The sequence below is a fragment of the Mustelus asterias genome, chromosome X (genome assembly GCF_964213995.1).
Source record: "Mustelus asterias chromosome X, sMusAst1.hap1.1, whole genome shotgun sequence".
NCBI lineage: Eukaryota > Metazoa > Chordata > Chondrichthyes > Carcharhiniformes > Triakidae > Mustelus > Mustelus asterias.
The window spans coordinates 4,945,433-4,968,847 of NC_135834.1; the positions used below are offsets into that span (position 1 = coordinate 4,945,433).

Consider the following 23,415-nt stretch of genomic DNA (forward strand, 5'->3'; position numbering starts at 1 on the left):
TCCGAATTCTAACATATTAATATAATGCATTCATTGGCTGGTAGGCAGTACATTTAAAATTAATTTTGAACTCCTGAATCGAGTTAAAGCAATTGCACTTATTTTAACAATCGGGATTTTCTCTCCAGCCTCTGAAGATCCCAAGGTAATTGCAAATGATCACAGAAGTCCCACAGTGCCAAAGGAGGCTATTCAGGCCATCAAGCCTGCCACCGACCACTATCCCCATAACTCCACATATTTTTACCGATCTGAGTTCATCCATCCAGAAACCGGCTCCCGCCTCCCCATATCGGCATCCAGTTTTCTAAGACCATTTTTGCCTCCACTACCTTTTATCGGAGAGCCTATTCGGTGCATTGGTTGCTCTGAATAACGCCTGATATCGATCCTCATTTAACCGTTTACCTATTTGAACCTGGGCCTTTTTGTCCTCCAATCTGTTTTATTCTAGATAATTTCACTTCCACACTCTCTTGTTCTCCTGCAAAAGAATCGTGGGTTTTGCCAGGCTGAGGTTCCATTCCAATGAATTGAAGGAATTTGCTTAAGCAACTATTCCCATGTAGAATCCCTACAATGCAAGGGGAGGCCATTTGGCCCTTCGAGTCTGCACTGACTCTCCGACAGAGCATTATACCCCTGCCCTATCCCCTTAACCCCACATATTTACCCCACTAATCTTCCCCCTAACCTGCACATCTTTGGACACTAAGGGACAATTTAGCATGGCCAATCCACCTAACCTGCACATCTTTGGGCACTAAGGGGCAATTTAGCATGGCCAATCCACCTAACCTGCCACATCTTTGGGCACTAAGGGCAATTTAGCATGGCCAACCCACCTAACCTGCACATCTTTGGGCACAAAGGGGCAATTTAGCATGGCCAATCCACCTAACCTGCACATCTTTGGGCACTAAGGGGCAATTTAGCATGGCCAATCCACCTAACCTGCACATCTTTGGGCACTAAGGGGCAATTTAGCATGGCCAATCCACCTAACCTGCACATCTTTGGGCACTAAGGGGCAATTTAGCATGGCCAATCCACCTAACCTGCACATCTTTCGGCACTAAGGGGGCAATTGAGTTCAATTTTTTTAAATTATGGTCTGCGCGCCCATATAGATGGTGTTGCCATGGGAATCCCCCTCCAGGCCTATTTTTGTCACCTTCCACAGAAATGTGTCTTTGATGGAATGAAAGCCACCCCTGTCCCCCCCCCCCCCCCCCCCCCCCCCCCACCTCTCACCTCCAGCACCTACCCCTCTCAAATTTTGAATAAGTTTGCTACATTTGAACCTGCAAGGAAAGAATTTCTTTCCCCATCTTAATGGACTCCATCCTGCGTTCAAATTTCGCTGTGAAAGGAAGCAGGTCAAATGAGTTCCCTTTCTGCAACTTACCAGCGGGTTCTCTGCTATCCTCTCCTGCAAACCCACTGTCACTGATCAGTATACAGGTTGGGATTCCTACACTTCCACGTGTTATAAATTGGCCACTTTGGTAACTTTGCCAGTGGGGCCTGAGGCATTTGTCCACCAAGCAAGCGTGATGCTGAAATAGGGCACATCAAAGACATCCTGTGAGATCGTGGCCCCCCCGATCAATCATTGCCCACTGCATTTCACACGTACTCGGGAATGGGCTTCAGGCTTCGACTATCGGCTCTGAAGAGTGCCCAGTCTACCTCCGATTTAAGGAGAAGAATTTGAGCAACAGCTTGCTTTTTTATTTTGTTACTATGCAGCTGCAACCAGAGTGGGATTCACCACGAACAGAATGCTGTTAAGTGGGAACCTCATTACGTCACTGTGCTGGGGAAAATCGCACTACAGGTTCTTGCCACCGAGCTTCTCCTTTCGGTGGTTCTCAAGATCTCCCGTTGGTATTTGTTGCTTTTGCGAATGCTGGCAGAAAATCCCAGCCATTCTGTCCGACATTAGATGAGAGTCTGCGGGCGGGCAGCACTTGCTGAATAATCCTGATTGTGTCGTTCTTGGCACAATTGAAGATTGCCAGTTGGGATCGAGGTATGCCTCACCTATGCGTGCTGGAAACTACAGACAGACTAAAGGGGCAATGTCCACACACTGCGTCTTTTTCAACTAAACCGAAGTGTGGGGTGCCACCATTCCCTGCTTCACTTCTTATGGTAATGCATTGACCCATCAAAGTGCAGTTTTGGCCTCCTTTTCTGAGGAAGGATGTTCTTGTTCCCGAGGGAGCACAGCGAAGGTTTACCAGGCTGATTCCGGGGATGGAGGGACTGATGTATGAAGAGAGATTGACTAGGTTAGGATTGTTTTCACTGGAGTTCAGATGAATAAGAGGGGATAGGGGAATTTCACAGTAACTTCATTGCAGTGTTAATGTAAGCCTTACTTGTGTTTAATAATAAATACACCTTATCTCATAGAGACTTATAAAATTCTAACAGGACTAGACAGGGTAGATGCAGGGAGGGTGTTCCCGATAGTGAGAGAATCCAGAACCAGGGGTCACAGTCTGAGGATTCGGGGTAGACCATTTAGGACGGAGGTGAGGAGACATTTCTTCACCCGGTGAGCCTGTGGAATTCATTACCACAGGAAGTAGTTGATGCCAAAACATTGAATGTATTCAAGAGGTGGCTGGATATAGCACTTGGGGCGAATGGGGAGAAAGCAGGATTAGGCTATTGAGTTGGATGATCAGCCATGATTGTGATGAATGGCGGAGTAGGATCGAAGGGCCGAATGGCCTCCTCCTGCTTCTATCTTCAATGTTTTGACCGTGTCGTCGACTTGGGTACAATCAACACTAGGCACTAAGAGTACTCAACCTTCCAAGCTTTATAACTCACGAGCAAGGAGAACACACATTCAGCACAATGCACTGCTCGGTGTTCTCTCGATTCTCACAGACAATTAGCAGTTATAGTTAATTAATGACAGCAAATGAGAAATGAGCAACTTTCTAATTCTTCATTTGCATACATAGTCCACCAATCATAGCTTTTTGCCCTTTCTTATCCAATAGAAGACCGTCCCCTTCATTAGTGTAATATGTCAACATATCTTGTTTTTCGGTATTTGTCATGGTAACTTGTCTTTGTTCCATCCTGTGGCCAAGGCCAGGAATGCAGTGTTCATGAAACTGACACAAGGTTAGATTAGTCTCTTTCCTGAATACTCAACCGCTGACCTCAATGAGGCCTTGTTTGAGAATAAGCTTTTTTCCATTTTTGCTGACGGAGTTGCCTGCCATATTTATTGTAACTTAATTTCCACAACCCACTTGGTTTGAATTTAAGCAAAAGCTTGGCAGTTAACTGTTCCCTGGTGCATTCTGTATCTCAACATCTCTACCGTGGGGTGCAGCCATTCCCTGCTTCATTCCTCACGGCAAGGCCTTGACCCAATCAGAGTCGACCTACTTGGTTTGAATTTAAACAAATGCTTGGCAGTTAACTGTTCCCCGATGCATTTCTGCATGCCAACATCTCTACCAATCAGCACCCTTTTCTCGTTCTTTTTTTTTTGTTCCCTTTTGAGATTTGAGTGCAAGATAATAAGCTCCAACAGCATATCTCTTAGGTTGTTGTTACCCATTCGTGGGACATGGGCGTCGCTGGCTAGGCCAGCATTTATTGCCCATCCCTAGTTGCCCTTGAGAAGGTGATGGCGAGCTGCCTCCTTGAATCCTTGTCCTGTGGGTTGACTCACAATGCCGTTCGGGAGGGAATTCCAGTATTTTGACCCAGCGACTGCGAAGGAACGGCGATATATTTCCAAGTCAGGATGCTGAGTGGCTTGGAGGGGAACCTCAGGTGATGGTGTTCCCAGGTATCTGCTGCCCTTGTCCTTCCAAATGGAAGTGGTTGTGTGTTTGGAAGGTGCTGTCTAAAGAGCATTGGTGAGTTGCTGCAGTGCATCTTGTAGATGGTACACACTGCTGCTACTGAGCGTCGGTGGTGGAGGGAGTGAATGTTTGCGGATGGGGGGCCAATCAAGTGGGGCTGCTTTGTCCTGGATGGTGTTGAGCCTCTTGAGTGTTGTTGGAGCTGCACCCATCCAGGCAAGTGGAGAGTATTCCATCACACCCCTGACTTGTGCCTTGTAGATGGTGGACAGGCTTTGGGGAGTCAGGAGGTGAGTTACTCACCACATTATTCCTAGCCTCTTGTGTGACCGAGTGACTACCTGCATAAGGTTCTGGCCATGAGGTGAGTCGGAGAGACAGAGTGTCTGAAGGCACCCAATTATATTGACCTCTTGTAGAATTAACCTTTTCTTCATTTAAGGGGAAGTGATGGCCTAATGGTATTATCGCTGGACTATTAATCCAGAAACTCGGCTAATGTTCTGGGGACCCGGGTTCGAATCCCACCGCGGCAGATGGTGGAATTTGAATTCAATAAAAAATATCCGGAATTAAGAATCTACTGATGACCCATTGTTGGAAAAACCCATCTGGGTCACTAATGTCCTTTAGGGAAGGAAATCTGCCGTCCTTACCCGGTGTGGCCTACATGTGACTCCAGAGCCACAGCAATGTGGTTGACTCTCAACTGCCCTCTAACGGCAACCAGGGATGGGCAATAAATGCTGGCCCAGCCAGTGACGCCCATGTCCCACGAATGAACTTTATTAAACAAGGGTAATTAAGTATAATTTAATGGAAAACCTTTTTTATTAAGTGACTTGTTCTTCACTCGATTCCAAACGTAGCAGAATTTGATTTTTTTTTTTGTTCTTTCGCAGGTCCGCACCCCAAGCTGTTCTTCCTGTCTCGGGAACTTGTCTGTCCATGTTGGCAGCTACCTGTGAGAGAGTCGGACATGTTGGACAACCTCTGCGGACTTTCCCGCGTTTCAATATGATGCATCTGTGGAGTCCACCTCGGGAATGTTCCAGTTTTGGAGCAATGACATGTTCGGAGGCTCTCCCTCGATGCCCTTCAGTCCTCCGAAGGCTCCCTACTCCTGCGGGATGGCCCCGTCGGTGAGGGGCTCGCGTGAACTCCCCCTGACCCCTCCCGTGGAATCGGTCTACACTTTTGAGCTATCTTCCGTGAAGATTTTGACTTCTTCGGTCCCTGCCAGTTCGCCCTACTCTTACCCGGAGGCGAACGGGATCGCTCCGAACTTCCCCAACTTTCTTCCCAGCTCTTCAGCCTTGCAGTCCAGGCATGTGTCTCCCGGCCTTGCCGACGATATCCCTTGGTGGAGCATACAGCAGTCCAATCCCGCCAACCCTCTCCAGTTTGGGAGGCCCATGATCTTGAGCCATCAAACCCAAGGGGCGAGCTCGTCCAAACCCCTTCTAAACTGTTCCAGGCGCTGCCGGAGGTGCCGGTGCCCCAACTGCCAGTTGCCGGGCAACAACGATGGGCAAGGCAAGAAGAAGCAGCACGTCTGCCACGTCCCGGGCTGCGGCAAGGTCTACGGCAAGACGTCCCACCTGAAGGCTCACTTGCGCTGGCATGCCGGGGAGCGCCCCTTCGTCTGCAACTGGCTCTTCTGTGGGAAAAGCTTCACCAGGTCCGACGAGCTCCAGCGCCATCTCCGGACGCACACCGGGGAGAAGCGCTTCTGCTGTCAGGAGTGCGGCAAACGCTTCATGAGGAGCGACCATCTTGCCAAGCATGCCAAAACCCATCAGAATAAACAACTCAAGCTTCAAGGCATGACCCCGGAGAACATAAAGAAGGAATAAGGGCAGCGAGGGAGACTTTTTCTGCCCCCCCCCCCCTCCCCCGATGGGCTTAGCTGGGGAGGGACACCACTGGGTCATGTGGCAGAGCTCTGAGGTTGGATCCCGAGGTCCTTGTGTCTGAGTTGGCTGATCTCAGCTGGGGGGGGGGGGGGGTGTCTTTTTGGATGGGGGGTGCGGGAAGGGGTGCTTTATTTGGGTGTCCCTGGGCTAGGGAGGGGAAGGAGAGGGGGTGGGGTGGGGGGGGGGGGAGGCGGGGGAGAGAATCGGCCAATTTGGACCATTGGATGGGATCTTGATTGTGCCACTCAGCTCCCTCTAGCGGCACATGCTCTCTCTCGGGTGGAGTTGGGCAGGATGAGGGCCCAGGTGGCTGGCAGTGCCCGTAAAACATCAGTCACCGCTTTTGGGTGGATAGGGGGAAGGGTGGGGATGGATGAAGAGTTGAAGACTTTTTTTTTGTGACGTGGGAACAAAAATGAGGGATAAGCGAAGAGGAAATTCAAACATCTCCGACTGAGAAAGAGGAAATTATGCAACTGTCTTTACACACATGGAGAATTGGAAAGAATATTTTATACATCTAATTGGTTTAGGAAAAGGGTGCAAAGTGACAGGATGGCTAAAATGGGGGATGGTCGGGTGAAGGGGAAGCGTTAGTATTTGACAACAGAACTCTGTTGACGTCTGAATCCAAGAATGTCCCAAATTACGGACAAACCTTACCCTGACAGACCATCTCCATCTTGCACGTTGAACCTGTAACCATCTTCCACCTATGTATGTTCTTGGGCAATGTTGCTGGGAATTGGACTTTTTCTTTTGAAAGGACAGAAGTTTGCTGTCATCGTGTAAGCAGAGATTCATGTGGTGAATGCGCTTGTCCACTTTTTTCTTTTTAATTACGAAGTGATTCACCCTTGATGAAATTGTGTGACTTGATTCCACATCTTGTGCTTGAACCATCTAAAGCTGTTTTAATAGATGAGGGAATGCATGCCAGGTATTGTACATCAATAAAATGGTGCAAATCACTTCTCTGAAACCTGTTGGGTATTTTTCAATCTTTGTGCTGTTTACACCTCATTTTACTGGAAAAACAAAGGGATGTGAATGCGTTGGAGAGTGCAGAATGACGGCACAGTGGTTAGAGCTGCTACCTCACAGTGCCAGGGACCCGGGTTCGATTCCCGGCTTGGGTCACCGTCTGTGTGGAGTCTGCACATTCTCCCCGTGTCTGCGTGGGTTTCCTCCGGGTGTTCCAGTTTCCTCCCACAGTCAGAAAGACGTGCAGGTTAGGTGGATTGGCCGTGCTAAATTGCCCCGTAGTGTCCAAAGATCATAGAATCCTACAGTGCAGAAGGAGGCCATTTGGCTCATCAAGTCTGCACCAACCACGATCCCACCCAGGCCCTATCCCATAACCCCATGCATTTATCTGAGCTCGCCCCCTGACACTAAGGGGCAATTTAGCATGGCCAATCCACCAAACCCGCACATCTTTGAATTGTGGGAGAAAACTGGAGCACATGGAGGAAATCCACACAGACAGTGACCCAAACCGGGAATCGAACCCAGGTCCCTGGCGATGTGAGGCAGCAGTGCTAACCACTGTGCTGCAGATTAGGTGGATTGGCCATGCTAAATTGCCCCTTAGTGTCGGAATATCCTTCTCCTGAGAAAGCCAAGCCTTTGGTGGGCTTTCTTTATCATAGCTTCAACGTGGAGGGACCAAGACAGGTTGTTGGTGATCTGGACACCTACAAACCTGAAGCTCTCGAACATTTCCACTCCTTCCCTGTTGATGTAGACAGGGTTAAAGTCCAACAGGTTTATTTGGTAGCACAAGCTTTCTGAGTCTTGCTCCTTCATCAGGTGAGTGAGGGATTGTGTTCACAAACAGGGCATATGTACACACAAACTCAATTTACAAGATAATGGTTGGAATGCGAGTCTTCACAGGTAATCACGTCTTAAAGGTACAAACAATGGGAGTGGAGAGAGGGTTAAGCACAGGTTCAAGAGGTGTGTATTGTCTCCAGCCAGGACAGTTAGTGAGATTTTCTCACGTGAGAACACCATCCACCAGGTACACAGTACATACTCCTGCGACTCGGCCAAGTTGTCTACCTGATACGCTGCAGGAAAGGATGTCCCGAGGCATGGTACATTGGGGAGACCATGCAGATGCTATGACAACGGATGAATGAACACCGCTCGACAATCACCAGGCAAGAGTGTTCCCTTCCAGTCGGGGAACACTTCAGCAGTCACGGGCATTCAGCCTCTGATCTTTGGGTAAGCGTTCTCCAAGGCAGCCTTCACGACACACGACAGCGCAGAGTCGCTGAGCAGAAACTGATAGCCAAGTTCTGCACACATGAGGACGGCCTAAACCGGGATCTTGGGTTCATGTCACACTATCTGTAACCCCCACGACTTGCCTGGGCTTGCAAATTCTCACTAACTGTTCTGGCTGGAGACAGTACACATCTCTTTAACCTGTGCTTAACCCTCTCTCCACTCACATTGCCTGTACTTTTAAGGCTTGATTACCTGTAAAGACTCACATTCCAACCATTATCTTGTAAATTGAGTTTGTGTCTATATATGCCCTGTGAGCAGGACTCCTCACTCGCCTGATGGAGTGAGACTCCGAAAGCTCGTGATTCCAAATAAACCTGTTGGACTTTAACCTGGTGTTGTGAGACTTGTTACTGTGCCCACCCCAGTCCAACGCCGGCATCTCCACATGATGTAGACAGGGGCATGTCCTCCATTATGCTTCCTGAAGTCGATGACTGCTGGAATCCCTTCTCTCTCCTTTCAGAGATTTCATCTTTTGAGTTTTAAATTGGGTTGTGTTCTGTGGTACAGAGGGAAAGCATTCTCCCCACTGGTGTTGGTCCACGAAGCCTGGGCCAATTTCTGTCAATTCAAAGACTTCACAACTGGAGGAAGTTCGGCACTCGACCCAAAGGCAGGCGAGGGCTCCGATGCGACCGTTGCCTCGGGAAGAACGTGAAGGGATTGGAGAGTGAGTCCCCAAGAATGAGGGGCCTCTGTGTGGACGTGTTGGAGACGTTGAGGCTGTTCTCCCTGGAGAAGAGGGGGTTTGGGGAGGGGGAATTCGCGTGTTTGAGGGGTCTGAATGCAGTAGATGGGGTGAAACTGTTCCTATTGGTAAAAGGATTGCGGACAAAGGAACAGTGGTTTTTTTTGCCGATCACTTAAGGCCACGTGAGGGGAAAAGCTTTTTTTTATGAATGTGTTTTACTTCAGCCTTTCATGTAACCCGGTTCAGATTTCAAATCCTTGAAAAACAACCGTGCTTGGAGCTGTGCCCTTCCATCTGACAGCTGAGGGATCTGAAAGGACTTCAAGCTTTTCTTCCAATTCCAACTGGCACGATAAAGCTCTGCCAATCGTTTTATATCAATTCCAAGTAAATAGATGCATCAAAGAATGGTTGAGGTTATCATGAACGCATGTTTGGGCTGGGTTGTTTTATGATTTAATTCCTATTAAGCCCTGAAGTGTAGTTTATTTATTAGTGTCACAAGTAGGCTTGCATTAACACTGCAATGAAGTTACTGTGAAAATCCCCCAGTCGCCACACTCCGTCACTTGTTCGGGTACCCTGAGGGAGAACTTTGCATAGCCAATGCACCTAACCGTGTTTTCTGCTCCGGTTTCCTCCCACAGTCCAAAGATGTGCAGGTTAGGGGGATTGACCATGCTAAATTGCCCCTTTAGCGTCAGGGGGATTAGCAGGGTAAATGTATGGGGTTACGGGGATAGGGTCTGGATGGGATTGTGGTTGGTACAGACTCGATGGGCTGAATGGCCTCCTTCTGCACTTTAGGATTCTGCGTCTGATATAGGAACAAGGATGCGGTGGAGTGAAGATAAAGGCAAAACATGCTGGAAGTGGGAAAGTGATAAACTGGTTCTCCCAATGGCAGTCATTCTTTTCTCTTTGTAGTTTCAACTCGGGGGTGATCTTCAGTCCGTGTTTACCGTCCGTGTGGAGGCCGCTGTGGGCTGAGGATCCGGGAGTCGCAGCTTTTGCCGGAGACGGCCAGGAACATCGTCAGGTTCACACACATAACAGGCGTGAACCTGCTTTACATGGATTTGAATAGGTATTAATATTATTAACCCTCCCCTTCGCCAGGTATTGACCCCACCGTATATTGACACCGTGCTGAGGTGGCGTCACGGAGCGGTTTACAAGCGGTTCACACGGACATCAACCTGTTGTGGGGGCTATGGCCTGGCAATGCCCTGGCATGGCCCCCTGGCACTGCCTCTTGGCATAGGTTAGCACACTGCCCATGCCAACCTGGCAGTGCCATACTGTGCCAAGCGGACGGGCCCCAGTGGGAGCTTCCTGGGGGAGAGGGGGGTCATCTAGATGTGGGAGTGGCTGGGAGCGGACGGAGGAGCAGGTGATGGCGGTGCTTGTGGGGGGAGGGAAAGGGGCTGATGATCCGGGGGGGGCGTGAGTGCTGACACTGATTGTGGGGGAAGGAGCCTAGGATCGGGGAGGGGGCAGAGAAATGCCAACTCTGGGTTGGTGAGGGGGAGCCCCCGAGACCTCCGGGCTTGGGCGGGTGGGGGGGAAGGTTTATACAGGTTATGATTGGGCGGCTGATCTGTATGCAGCTGGGATTTGTCAGTGTGTTGAGGCCCGGTATGATGGTGTGAAACACGCCCGCCTTGTTTTTTGGCAGAGTTTTGTAAGATTTGGAGAGAAATGCACGGTTTACTCGCTGGAAACGACACTTATTTTCAGTCTGATTCCCCCAAAGTGTACGTTCGGTATCACAGTGATAGTTTTCTTGCTCTGCCTTTTAAAGCTCTCCGCAATGACTTCTTGACAGACCTCCAGTAACGAGAATGAAAGAGGCCACAGGAATGCTGGTACTCAGGATCAAACAAACACCTTGGATAGAAAATCGGCAATTTGACTTTCATAAATACTCCTTTACTTCCATTTATTGCAAAACATGCCTTTGTACATAAAACATCAAAGGTCTTTCTGACCACACTGTTCGATATTATAGCAGCAAGATTTGTGTTGGCAAAGTGTGTAACTTGCACCCTTCAATTATTTTAAGTGTTCTCCTCCTGCTTTCTCCCACTCCCATCATCTTTCAACCCCCTGCGATCGTTTTCCCCCTCCCCCACTTCCTTTCACTTTCCTTCGTGTTTTCAAGAAGCATCTTGAAAAACTTCTTACTCTGTGTCTATCCCCCTCTTTCCCCCCCGCCCAGTATTTGCGCTATGAAGAGATTCCTGCCTCAAATAAAGGGCCTCCCTTAGAGTGAAACGCTCCCTCGGTATTTTGGTGGGAGTGTCAGTTGAGATTTTTGGGTTCGAGCGTCTGGAGTAGGACTTGAACTCATAACCTTCTGTCTTGGATACAAAGCCGTCATTCTGGGAGAATTATGCGATGTCTCCTCGGTTTAGGGAGGTCTAATTGGTCCCTGCAGACATGGCTGGTGCAGCAGTTAGAATTCGGGTTCGCGTTGGAGGAAGAGTACGCATATCTTGGAGGGTTGTAGGGACTGGAGAAGATTACAGAGATAGGGAGGTGTGTAGGGGCTGGAGGGGGTTACAGGGATAGGGAGGTGTGTAGGGGCTGGAGGAGGTTAGAGGTAAGGAGGTGTGTAGGGGCTGGAGGAGGTTACAGAGAGGGAGGGGTGTAGGGGGCTGGAGGAGGTTAGAGGTAGGGAGGTGTGTAGGGGCAGGAGGAGGTTACAGGGATAGGGAAGGGTGTAGGGGGCTGGAGGGGGTTAGAGGGATGGGGAGGGGTGTAGGGGGCTGGAGGGGGTTAGAGGGGTGGGGAGGGGTGTAGGGGGCTGGAGGGGGTTAGAGGGATGGGGAGGGGTGTAGGGGGCTGGAGGGGGTTAGAGGGATGGGGAGGGGTGTAGGGGGCTGGAGGGGGTTAGAGGGATGGGGAGGGGTGTAGGGGGCTGGAGGGGGTTAGAGGGATGGGGAGGGGTGTAGGGGGCTGGAGGGGGTTAGAGGGATGGGGAGGGGTGTAGGGGGCTGGAGGGGGTTAGAGGGATGGGGAGGGGTGTAGGGGGCTGGAGGGGGTTAGAGGGATGGGGAGGGGTGTAGGGGGCTGGAGGGGGTTAGAGGGATGGGGAGGGGTGTAGGGGGCTGGAGGGGGTTAGAGGGATGGGGAGGGGTGTAGGGGGCTGGAGGGGGTTAGAGGGATGGGGAGGGGTGTAGGGGGCTGGAGGGGGTTAGAGGGATGGGGAGGGGTGTAGGGGGCTGGAGGGGGTTAGAGGGATGGGGAGGGGTGTAGGGGGCTGGAGGGGGTTAGAGGGATGGGGAGGGGTGTAGGGGGCTGGAGGGGGTTAGAGGGATGGGGAGGGGTGTAGGGGGCTGGAGGGGGTTAGAGGGATGGGGAGGGGTGTAGGGGGCTGGAGGGGGTTAGAGGGATGGGGAGGGGTGTAGGGGGCTGGAGGGGGTTAGAGGGATGGGGAGGGGTGTAGGGGGCTGGAGGGGGTTAGAGGGATGGGGAGGGGTGTCGGGGGCTGGAGGGGGTTAGAGGGATGGGGAGGGGTGTCGGGGGCTGGAGGGGGTTAGAGGGATGGGGAGGGGTGTCGGGGGCTGGAGGGGGTTAGAGGGATGGGGAGGGGTGTCGGGGGCTGGAGGGGGTTAGAGGGATGGGGAGGGGTGTCGGGGGCTGGAGGGGGTTAGAGGGATGGGGAGGGGTGTCGGGGGCTGGAGGGGGTTAGAGGGATGGGGAGGGGTGTCGGGGGCTGGAGGGGGTTAGAGGGATGGGGAGGGGTGTCGGGGGCTGGAGGGGGTTAGAGGGATGGGGAGGGGTGTCGGGGGCTGGAGGGGGTTAGAGGGATGGGGAGGGGTGTCGGGGGCTGGAGGGGGTTAGAGGGATGGGGAGGGGTGTCGGGGGCTGGAGGGGGTTAGAGGGATGGGGAGGGGTGTCGGGGGCTGGAGGGGGTTAGAGGGATGGGGAGGGGTGTCGGGGGCTGGAGGGGGTTAGAGGGATGGGGAGGGGTGTCGGGGGCTGGAGGGGGTTAGAGGGATGGGGAGGGGTGTCGGGGGCTGGAGGGGGTTAGAGGGATGGGGAGGGGTGTCGGGGGCTGGAGGGGGTTAGAGGGATGGGGAGGGGTGTCGGGGGCTGGAGGGGGTTAGAGGGATGGGGAGGGGTGTCGGGGGCTGGAGGGGGTTAGAGGGATGGGGAGGGGTGTCGGGGGCTGGAGGGGGTTAGAGGGATGGGGAGGGGTGTCGGGGGCTGGAGGGGGTTAGAGGGATGGGGAGGGGTGTCGGGGGCTGGAGGGGGTTAGAGGGATGGGGAGGGGTGTCGGGGGCTGGAGGGGGTTAGAGGGATGGGGAGGGGTGTCGGGGGCTGGAGGGGGTTAGAGGGATGGGGAGGGGTGTCGGGGGCTGGAGGGGGTTAGAGGGATGGGGAGGGGTGTCGGGGGCTGGAGGGGGTTAGAGGGATGGGGAGGGGTGTCGGGGGCTGGAGGGGGTTAGAGGGATGGGGAGGGGTGTCGGGGGCTGGAGGGGGTTAGAGGGATGGGGAGGGGTGTCGGGGGCTGGAGGGGGTTAGAGGGATGGGGAGGGGTGTCGGGGGCTGGAGGGGGTTAGAGGGATGGGGAGGGGTGTCGGGGGCTGGAGGGGGTTAGAGGGATGGGGAGGGGTGTCGGGGGCTGGAGGGGGTTAGAGGGATGGGGAGGGGTGTCGGGGGCTGGAGGGGGTTAGAGGGATGGGGAGGGGTGTCGGGGGCTGGAGGGGGTTAGAGGGATGGGGAGGGGTGTCGGGGGCTGGAGGGGGTTAGAGGGATGGGGAGGGGTGTCGGGGGCTGGAGGGGGTTAGAGGGATGGGGAGGGGTGTCGGGGGCTGGAGGGGGTTAGAGGGATGGGGAGGGGTGTCGGGGGCTGGAGGGGGTTAGAGGGATGGGGAGGGGTGTCGGGGGCTGGAGGGGGTTAGAGGGATGGGGAGGGGTGTCGGGGGCTGGAGGGGGTTAGAGGGATGGGGAGGGGTGTCGGGGGCTGGAGGGGGTTAGAGGGATGGGGAGGGGTGTCGGGGGCTGGAGGGGGTTAGAGGGATGGGGAGGGGTGTCGGGGGCTGGAGGGGGTTAGAGGGATGGGGAGGGGTGTCGGGGGCTGGAGGGGGTTAGAGGGATGGGGAGGGGTGTCGGGGGCTGGAGGGGGTTAGAGGGATGGGGAGGGGTGTCGGGGGCTGGAGGGGGTTAGAGGGATGGGGAGGTGTGTCGGGGGCTGGAGGGGGTTAGAGGGATGGGGAGGGGTGTCGGGGGCTGGAGGGGGTTACAGGGATGGGGAGGGTGGTGAGGCTAATTTGGAAAGGAGAATGAGAATTTTGAAATAGTGGCGTTGCTGATCCGGAAGCCAGTATTGGCCAGTGTGCACAGTGGGGGTGATGGGTAAGCTGGAGGGAGTAAGGACAAAAGGCACAGAGGGCAGAGTGTGGGAGGCTGACCGGGTGCGCCGGGGAATGGCCAAGCCCAGAGGAAAGACATGGATGAGAAACGAAAGGCTTTGCCGTTGTTGCCAGGTGAGAGTAGAAAGTGGCTGGTCAGTGAATGATTGGACTGAGAAAGAAGGATGAAGCAGCGCTCCGTTGCGATTGGAGCGGGTGAGGGTGGAAGGGTTTGGTCTGTTGTGTTGGAGGGAGGTGAACCACGGCAAGACGGCACCTTGAGAAAAAGGTCCAGCATCATGAAGGACCCCGCGCACCCCAGACATTCTCTCTTCCATCATCTTCCCTCGGCGGGGGGGGGGGGGGGGGGGAAGATACAAAAGTCTGAGGTCACGTACCAACCGACTCAAGAACAGCTTCTTCCCTGCTGCCATCAGAGTTTAGAATGGACCTACCAAACATTAAGCTGATTTTTCTCTACACCCTAGCTATGACTATGACACTAATTCTGCACTCTCTCCTTTCCTTCTCCCCTATGTACTCTATGAACGGTATGCTTTGTCTGTATAGCGCACAAGAAACAATACTTTTCACTGTATCCCAATACATGTGACAACAATAAATCAAATCAAATATTAAGCTGATCTTTCTCTACACCCTAGCTATGACTGTAACACTATATTCTGCACGGAGCAGCATGGTGGCACAGTGGTTAGCACTGCTGCCTCACAGTGTCAGAGACCTGGTTCGCGTCCTGGCTTGGGTCACTGTCTGTGCGGAGTCTGCACGTTCTCCCCATGTCTGCGTTGGTTTCCTCCCACACTCCAAAAGACATTCTGGTTAGGTGCATTGCCCATGCTAAATTCTCCCTGATTGTACCTGAACAGGTGCCAGAGTGTGGCGACGAGAGGATTTTCACAGTAACTTCATTGCAGTGATAATGTAAGCCTACTTGTGACACTAATACATAAATTTAAAAATTTTAAATTTAAACTTTCCTTCTCCCCTGTGTACTCTATGAACAGTATGCTCTGTCTGTATACTGTGCAAGAAACAATACTTTTCACTGTATCCCAATACATGTGACAATAAATCAAATCCAGACATCCCTGCTGCTATACTCGAATCCTCTTGCTATGAAGGCCAACATACCATTTCCCTTTTACTGCCTGCTGCACCTGCATGCTTGCCTTCAGCGACTGGTGTACGAGGACACCCAGGTCTCAATGCACATTCCCCGCTCCTTATTTATGGCCATTCTGATAGTAATCCGCCTTCCCTGTTTTTGAAACCAAAGTGGAGAACCACATGATGCTGTATCTGCCAATCATTTGCCCACTCACTCAACTTGTCCAAATCACATCTCTGCATCCTTCTCTCAGCTCACTCTTACACCCAGCTTTGTGTCACGCAGGAACGTGGAGTTGAGGTTACAATCTGTTCAGCCACGATCTTATTGAATGACGGAGCAGGCTCGATGGGCTGAGTGGCCTACTCCTGCTTCTGATTTGTATGTTTGTCAGTATGTCCTTTTTAAGGATGGTCTCTGCTGCTTCATTTAGCATATTGGGGCGGCACGGTGGCACAGTGGTTAGCACTGCTGCCTCAACGTGCCAGGGACCCGGGTTCGATTCCCGGCTTGGGTCACTGTCTGTGTGGAGTTTGCACGTTCTCCCCATGTCTGCGTGGGTTTCCTCCAGGTGCTCCGGTTTCCTCCCAGAGTCCAAAGATGTGCGGGTTAGGTGGATTGGCCACGCTAAATTGCCCCTTAGTGTCAGGGGGACGAGCAGGGTAAATACGGGGTAAGAGCTGGGTGGGATTGTGGTTGGTGCAGACTTGATGGGCCAAATAGTCTCCTACACTGTGGGGATTCTGTGATGTAGCTTAAGCCTCTAAATGGAAGAGTCAAATTAAGCTGATTAAAGCGTGCATAAATGCTTTGGCAGCCCAATAATAAAAGGGCTGCAGGGCCAGATTTTCCACTTTATTCCAGTTAACATTTGACTCTGCTACTCTCTCCAGTAGCTATTAGGCAGCTGAATGTCTCTCCAAATTATGTCGGCAATAACCTTCAGGCAGGAGTTTAATCCCCCCTTCATCTGGCTTTGTTCCTCTCTGCAGAATCGTTCACCAGGGTTAATAGGTTAGAAAAGGGAATCTTTCAGAAGAGGCAACTGTTTCCTCTGTCACTCCATCAGACACATTAACCTGCTCTCTGGATCTCCACTGTGCTGTCTCTGATGAGTGTCCTTGGCGTGTAACAAGGGTCATAAGGTTTCCATGGTGAACTGCTTCGACCTATTGACTGCATGGGGTCATTACCGTTGCCGCAGTTAAAGGCTCGATTCATTTTTAATAGCTTCAGCTAACTGATAACTGGCTTCTGACGAGTCTTCAGTAAACGCTTCCTGATTTCAAATTTTCGTGCGAATGGCCACAATGGACAGCACCAGAGTCCAGGAGTCACAAGGCTGTGGTCCTGCTTCAGAACTCCTCTGAAGCTTAGTTTACTCTAGGGCAGCCGTTCCCAACTGGTGTGCTGTGGCACACTGGCGTGCCGTGAGAACCCTCCCGCCCACCAAAGTGCTGCAAAAAAAAGATTCAAACCCCATGTAATTAAACTAAAATTAATCTTTTCCTACAGCTCTGTAGTTGGCATTTCCAAGATCCAATTAATCTTGGGCCTCCCGCGCATAGAACCATAGAAAAGTTACAGCACAGTAGGTGGCTATTCGGTCCGTCTTGTCCATGCCAGTCTGAGGATGCCGGGCATATCCTGGCTGGGAAAGAGCTGCACGTACGTGATTTTGATTTTTTACCCTGGTTAGGCCCAGCCTTGATTTTTTACCCTGGTCAATCCCCCTAACCTTCACATCTTTGGACACTAAGGGACAATTTAGCATGGCCAAGCCACCTAACCTTCACATCTTTGGACACTAAGGGACAATTTAGCATGGCCAAGCCACCTAACCTTCACATCTTTGGACACTAAGGGACAATTTAGCATGGCCAAGCCACCTAACCTTCACATCTTTGGACACTAAGGGACAATTTAGCATGGCCAATCCCCCTAACCTTCACATCTTTGGACACTAAGGGACAATTTAGCATGGCCAAGCCACCTAACCTTCACATCTTTGGACACTAAGGGGCAATTTAGCATGGCCAAGCCACCTAACCTGCACATCTTTGGACACTAAGGGGCAATTTCACAGAATCCCTACAGTGCAGAAGGAGGCCATTCGGCCCATCGAGTCTGCACCGACCACAATCCCACCCAGGCCCTATCCCCATAACCCACCATATTTACGCTGCTAATCCCCCTGACTCGAAGAGGCAATTTAGCACGAACGCGCAAACTCCACACAGTCACCCAAGGCTGGAATTAAACACGGGTCCCTGGCGCTGTGAGGCAGCAGTACTAACCATGGTGCCACCATGCCACTGTTATGGAGGTCTTTTTTTGTGTGATGGAGAGGATATGGGGTCGTTAGTTCAGCTCCGGGTTGAATAGGGACACCATGGTTGAGAGCAGTTGGCTTCCCCCTAAGACAGCCCTCTGCAACAGAACAGGCACAGTGACAGACAGATAACCGCAAGATATGTCACAGAGCAGGTGATACTTAGTTTGAGGATCAGGTGACTTTATTTGTTGCCAGGACATGGGCGTCGCTGGCTGGCCAGCATTTATTGCCCATCCCTAGTTGCCCCTTGAGAAGGTGGTGGTGAGCCGCCATCTTGAATCGCTGCAGTCCATGTTCTATGGGTTGACCCACAGTGCCGTTAGGGAGGGAATTCCAGGATTTTGACCCAGCGACAGTGAAGGAACGGCTGATATATTTCCAAGTCAGGATGGTGAGCGGCTTGGAGGGGAACTTGCAGGTGGTGGTGTTCCCAGGTATCTGCTGCCCTTGTCCTTCTAGATGGAAGTGGTCGTGGGTTTGGAAGGTGCTGTCGAAGGATCTTTGGTGAGTTGCTGCTAGTGCATCTTGTAGATGGTACACACTGCTGCTACTGAGCGTCGGTGGTGGAGGGAGTGGGTGTTTGTGGATGGGGGGCCAATCAAGTGGGGCTGCTTTGTCCTGGATGGTGTTGAGCTTCTTGAGTGTTGTTGGAGCCGCACCATCCAGGCAAGTGGGGAGTATTCCATCACACTCCTGACTTGTGCCTTGTAGATGGTGGACAGGCTTTAGGGAGTCAGGAGGTGAGTTACTCACCGCAGGTTTCCCAGCCTCTGACCTCTTGTAGCCACTGTGTTTATGTGGTGAATCCAGTTGAGTTTCTGGTCAATGGTAACCCCCAGGATGTTGACAGTGGGGGATTCAGTGATGGTAACGCCATCGAATGTCAAGGGGCGATGGTTAGAGTGTCTCTTATTGGTGATGGTCATTGCCTGGCACCTGTGTGGCGCGAATGATACTTGTCACTTGTCAGCCCAAGCCTGGATATTGTCCAGGTCTTGCTGCATTTGAACATGGACTGCTTCAGTATCTGGTGAGTTGCTGCAGTGCATCTTGTAGATGGTACACACTGCTGCTACTGAGTGTCGGTGGTGGAGGGAGTGAATGTTTGTGGATGGAGTGCCAATCAAGTGGGGCTGCTTTTCCTTGACAGAGCAGGACACATACACCCACAACCACAGAGTCCAGAAGCAAATGTGGGCTGCTGTACACTGCGTAACATCGCTTAGCAGCGAGGAACGCAAATACAGAAGGAAGAAGCCTTGTAGGATTCTTCCGCTGGTGAGGAAGAGGATGCTGGTGAGGAAGATCGGGGACATGACGCACAGTGAGCGGATGCAGCCGGAGATACTCTCATTGTCCACTTTGGTATTTGTTACTTCCACACCTATGACAGTGTAATAACTCCGGAAGCCCGACTGGAAAAAGAACATCATTTATTACAGAATTCAACATAAATACATTACCACGGTGGCACAGTGGTTAGCACTGCTGCCCAACAGCATCAGGGACCCGGGTTCAATTCCCAGCTTGGTTCACTGTGTGTGGAGTCTGCACGTTCTCCCTCTGTCTGCATGGGTTTCTTCCGGGTGCTCTGGTTTCTTCCCACAGTCCAAAAATGTGTAGGTTAGGTGGATTGGCCGTGCTAAATTGCCCCTTAGTGCCCAAAGATGTGCTGGTTAGGTACATTGGCCATGCTACATTGTCCCTCAGTGTACCCGAACAGGTGCCGAAGTGTGGCGACTGGACGATTTTCACACTAACTTCATTGCAGTGTTAATCATAGAAACCCTACAGTGCAGAAAGAGGCCATTTGGCCCATTGAGTCTGCACCGACCACAATCCCACCCAGGCCCTACCCCCATATCCTGACATATTTACCCACTAATCCCTCTAACCTATGCATCTCAGGACACTAAGGGGCAATTTTAGCATAGCCAATCAACCTAACCCGCACATCTTTGGACTGTGGGAGGAAACTGGAGCACCCGGAGGAAACCCACGCAGACACGAGGAGAATGTGCAAACTCCACACAGACAGTGACCCAAGCCGGGAATCGAACCCAGGTCCCTGGAGCTGTGAAGCAGCGGTGCTAACCACTGCGCCACCATGCCGCCTAATGTAAGCCTCCTAGTGCCACTAATAAATAAATACACACACTAGTCCCTGCCTGGGACTGCAGTTCAGCAGGCCCAGTCCTGGCCCTGTTTTATAAAAGGTGCAGGTGATAAATTTTCGCCGGGGAGGCCAGTGCCAGTGGGGCGGGGGGGATCACAGTTATAATTAAAAAACATCGAAATTCCTATGAAAGCAGGCTTTTCCATCTGACAATCTTGTAGTTTTGTCACTCATTATAACCTTTGCATGCCCTCCTGGGGCCTGCACGTTAAACGATAGTCTCAAGTGTGAGAGGAAAAGCTTCTGCTTTTTCACCTGTTTGGACACTCTCTAAGAACTACACCCATTTCTGATTCTGACAATGCAACTTGACACAAACAATTGTATAAACCGAAGGGGTTGTGGCCTGAGAAAGGAATTTGGAAAGGTCACATTTGTCGTGACTTGCTTGGAAAACTTTGCTTTCATCTTGCGCTGCATATAAAATCCTTCATCTCAAAAGCAAGCACTTAATGACCCCCCACTTTTGTTCCTCACCTAATGACCAATAAACCTCAAAATAGTCAGATTGTCCAGTCTCTTCTGGCCTTTTGCCTCTCAAATAAACAACCAGTTTGGAATTCCCGAGTGGTTTGGTCCCCGGTCTCTGCTGCAATTTGTCCTAACTCCCCTTGGAATGGTGGGGGAAGATTTGGGGAATGTGTGGGGGGAGGTTCGGGGTTTGGTGCTGGTAAGAATCAAATCTGTTTTTGATTACTCTCAGTGCCTCCTGTTTAAATGTCTTTGAACACTGGGTGAAGACAAGGGTTGTAGTGCCTCCCATCCTATGGTTAAGCTGCGTCCCAAAGTGCACTGATGTCGGTGATACATACGCGCAAGCAACCAGTTGGCCCTTGAGCGAGAATGTGAGACAGTAGCTTGATTGCCACGGTGTTCCTGGACAAGACAGCATTTTCAGGGAATGTTGGACAGGGAGGCGAGCTGGCAAAATTATCGGTTAAAAGTCCTTTCATCGCATCCATCAATGGAGCTCATTTTTCAACCTCGATTATCATACCTACAATGCAGAAGGAGGCTATTCAGTCCATCGAGTCTGCACCATCAACAATCCCACCCAGGCCCTATCCCCGTAACCCCACGTATTTACCCTGCTAATCCTCCTGGCACTAAGGGACAATTTAGCATGGCCAACCCACTGAACCTACACATCTTTGGACACTAAGGGACAATTTAGCATAGCCAATCCACCTAACCTACACATCTTTGCACACGAAGGGACAATTTAGCATGGCCAATCCACATAACCTGCACATCTTTGGACACTAAGGGGCAGTTTAACATGGTCAATCCACCTAACCTACACATCTTTGGACACTAAGGGACAATTTAGCATAGCCAACCCACCGAACCTGCACATCTTTGGACACTAAGGGACAATTTAGCATAGCCAATCCACCTAACCTGCACATCTTTGGACACTAAGGGACAATTTAGCATAGCCAACCCACCGAACCTACACATCTTTGGACACTAAGGGGCAATTTAGCATGGCCAATCCCCCTAACCTACACATCTTTGGACACTAAAGGACAATTTAGCATGGCCAATCCACCTAACCTACACATCTTTGGACACTAAAGGACAATTTAGCATGGCCAATCCACCTAACCTACACATCTTTGGACACTAAAGGACAATTTAGCATGGCCAATCCACCTAACCTGCACATCTTTGTGAGTTGCACAGCATGATGGTTTGGGTTTGGACCAACTCCAAATAGTTGTCATCCCTGTCAATCATGGCGGGTTGCTAAGGTCGCAACCAAGCCCCGCCTCTCTGCTGTCGGCCAATGAGAGGGTGGTGAGCGGGACGGTGTGAAAGGGGATTGGAGAATGTGGCTGTCAGTCAGCCGCGGTTGCTAGGGGGCGGGGTCTCTGTCTCCGGTATTGTGCAGCGGGGGGGATTGACATTCTTCCCCCCCGCCCCAGCCTCTCCCGCTTGGAAGTTCCGTGCCGCTCTTTGCACCCCTGTTCCCCGGACTCGGCATCCAGACTGTCGCCCATGGGAGGCTCCCAGAGCGCCGCGCTCTCCGGCGGCAGGACCGAGGGCTTCCATGTTCTCCGGGTACGTGTGTGGCAGTGCAAAGGGGGGGGGGGGGGGGGGGGGGGTGAAATGGAGCTCGGGGCCAGGCCCGAGGCCTACTCGGCCTGTGCTGTGATTGGGATAGTGGGAGGCCTTTGCTGTGGAAGTTGGGAGGGAGTATGTGGGGGAGGGAGGGTTTGGGCTCGGGGGGTTGCTGCAGTTACTGAGCTCCTCAAATGGCTGCTTCCTCGGGCTTTTCTCCAGCAGAGACAAAGCTGCAGCTTCCACTTTTCTCTTGATTTTGAGTGAACAATCTGGAAACTCCCAGAATGTAATCACTGAGAGCCTCATGTGTGGCTGTATCTAATCCTCCTTACACTTCATATATATCCAGTATTAGAATAGTGTAGCTTCAAGTGTTGGAGTGTGTCTAATCATTCTTAAAACTAGCACACATACAGCATTTAAATAGTGCAGCTTCTCCAGTGTTGGAATGTATCATTTTTAAAACTAATGCAGCATTAGAATAATGTAGTTTTTGTATTTACTCATTCTTAAAACTAATGTACATCATTTAAATAGTGCAGCTTTATACAGTGTTGGAATGTATCTCATTTTCACAACTAAAATGCAGCATTAGAATAATGTAGTTTTTGTATTTACTCATTCTTAAAACTAATGTACATCATTTAAATAGTGCAGCTTTATACAGTGTTGGAATGTATCTCATTTTCACAACTAAAATGCAGTCTTAGAATAATGTAGTTTTTGTATTCATAAAACTAGTATATATAGTATTTAAATAGTGCAGCTTTATACAGTGGAATATATCATTTTTAAAACTAATGCAGCATTACAATGTTTTTGTATTTACTCATTCTTAGAACTAATATGCATACAGCATTTAAATAGTGCAGCTTTTTCAGTGTTGGAATGTGTCATTTTTAAAATTAAAGCAGCATTAGAATAATGTAGTTTTTTTGTATCTGATCTTAAAATTAATATACGCAAACTACATTCTAACACTATATTAGTTTTAAGAATGATTAGATACCGGAAAAATTACCTTATTCTAGTACTGCATATTAGTTTTAAAAATACATTCCAGTACTGGAGAAGCTACATTTCTCATTGTTAAAACTAATATACAGTAGTAGAATAATGTTTTTCTGTATCTAGTCTTAAAGCTAATACACGTACACATACAATATTAGAATAATGTAGTTTGTGTATTAGCTTTAAGACTAGATACAGAAAAACATTATTCTACTACTGTATATTAGTTTTAAAAATGAGAAATGTAGCTTCTCCAGTACTGGAATGTATTTTTAAAACTAATATGCAGTACTAGAATAAGGTAATTTTTCCTGTATCTAATTATTCTTAAAACTAATATAGTGTTAGAATGTAGTTTACGTATATTAATTTTAAGATTAGATACAAAAAAACTACATTATTCTAATATTGTATCAGTTTTGAGAATAATTAGTTACAGAAAAAACTACATTATTCTAGCACTGCATATTAGTTTTAAAAATGATACATTCCAGTACTGGAGAAGCTGCACTATTTAAATGCTGTATGCAAATTGTTTTAAGAATGATTAGCTACAGTATTAGAATGTAGTTTTTGTA

General features: G+C 50.5%; 1 protein-coding gene and 1 pseudogene across 4 annotated transcripts in view; both read left to right on the top strand.

The window, feature by feature from the left end:
* Window positions 1-5,701, top strand: part of LOC144481845 (transcription factor Sp5-like) — a 6,668-nt pseudogene extending 967 nt beyond the window's left edge.
* A 15,954-nt stretch (window positions 5,702-21,655) lies between these two features.
* The window catches only part of LOC144481893 (Golgi reassembly-stacking protein 2-like), a 739,438-nt gene continuing 737,678 nt past the window's right edge, over window positions 21,656-23,415 (top strand). For 3 of the 4 annotated variants that reach the window (XR_013495796.1, XR_013495797.1, XM_078201056.1), the window contains exon 1: window positions 21,656-21,823. Coding sequence is in view for 2 of the 4 variants with exons in the window: in XM_078201056.1 (XP_078057182.1) it covers window positions 21,761-21,823 (63 nt within the window). In the remaining 2 variants the exon portion in view is untranslated. The remainder of the gene's footprint in view (window positions 21,824-23,415) is intronic. The other variant, XM_078201057.1, reaches the window with a different exon arrangement.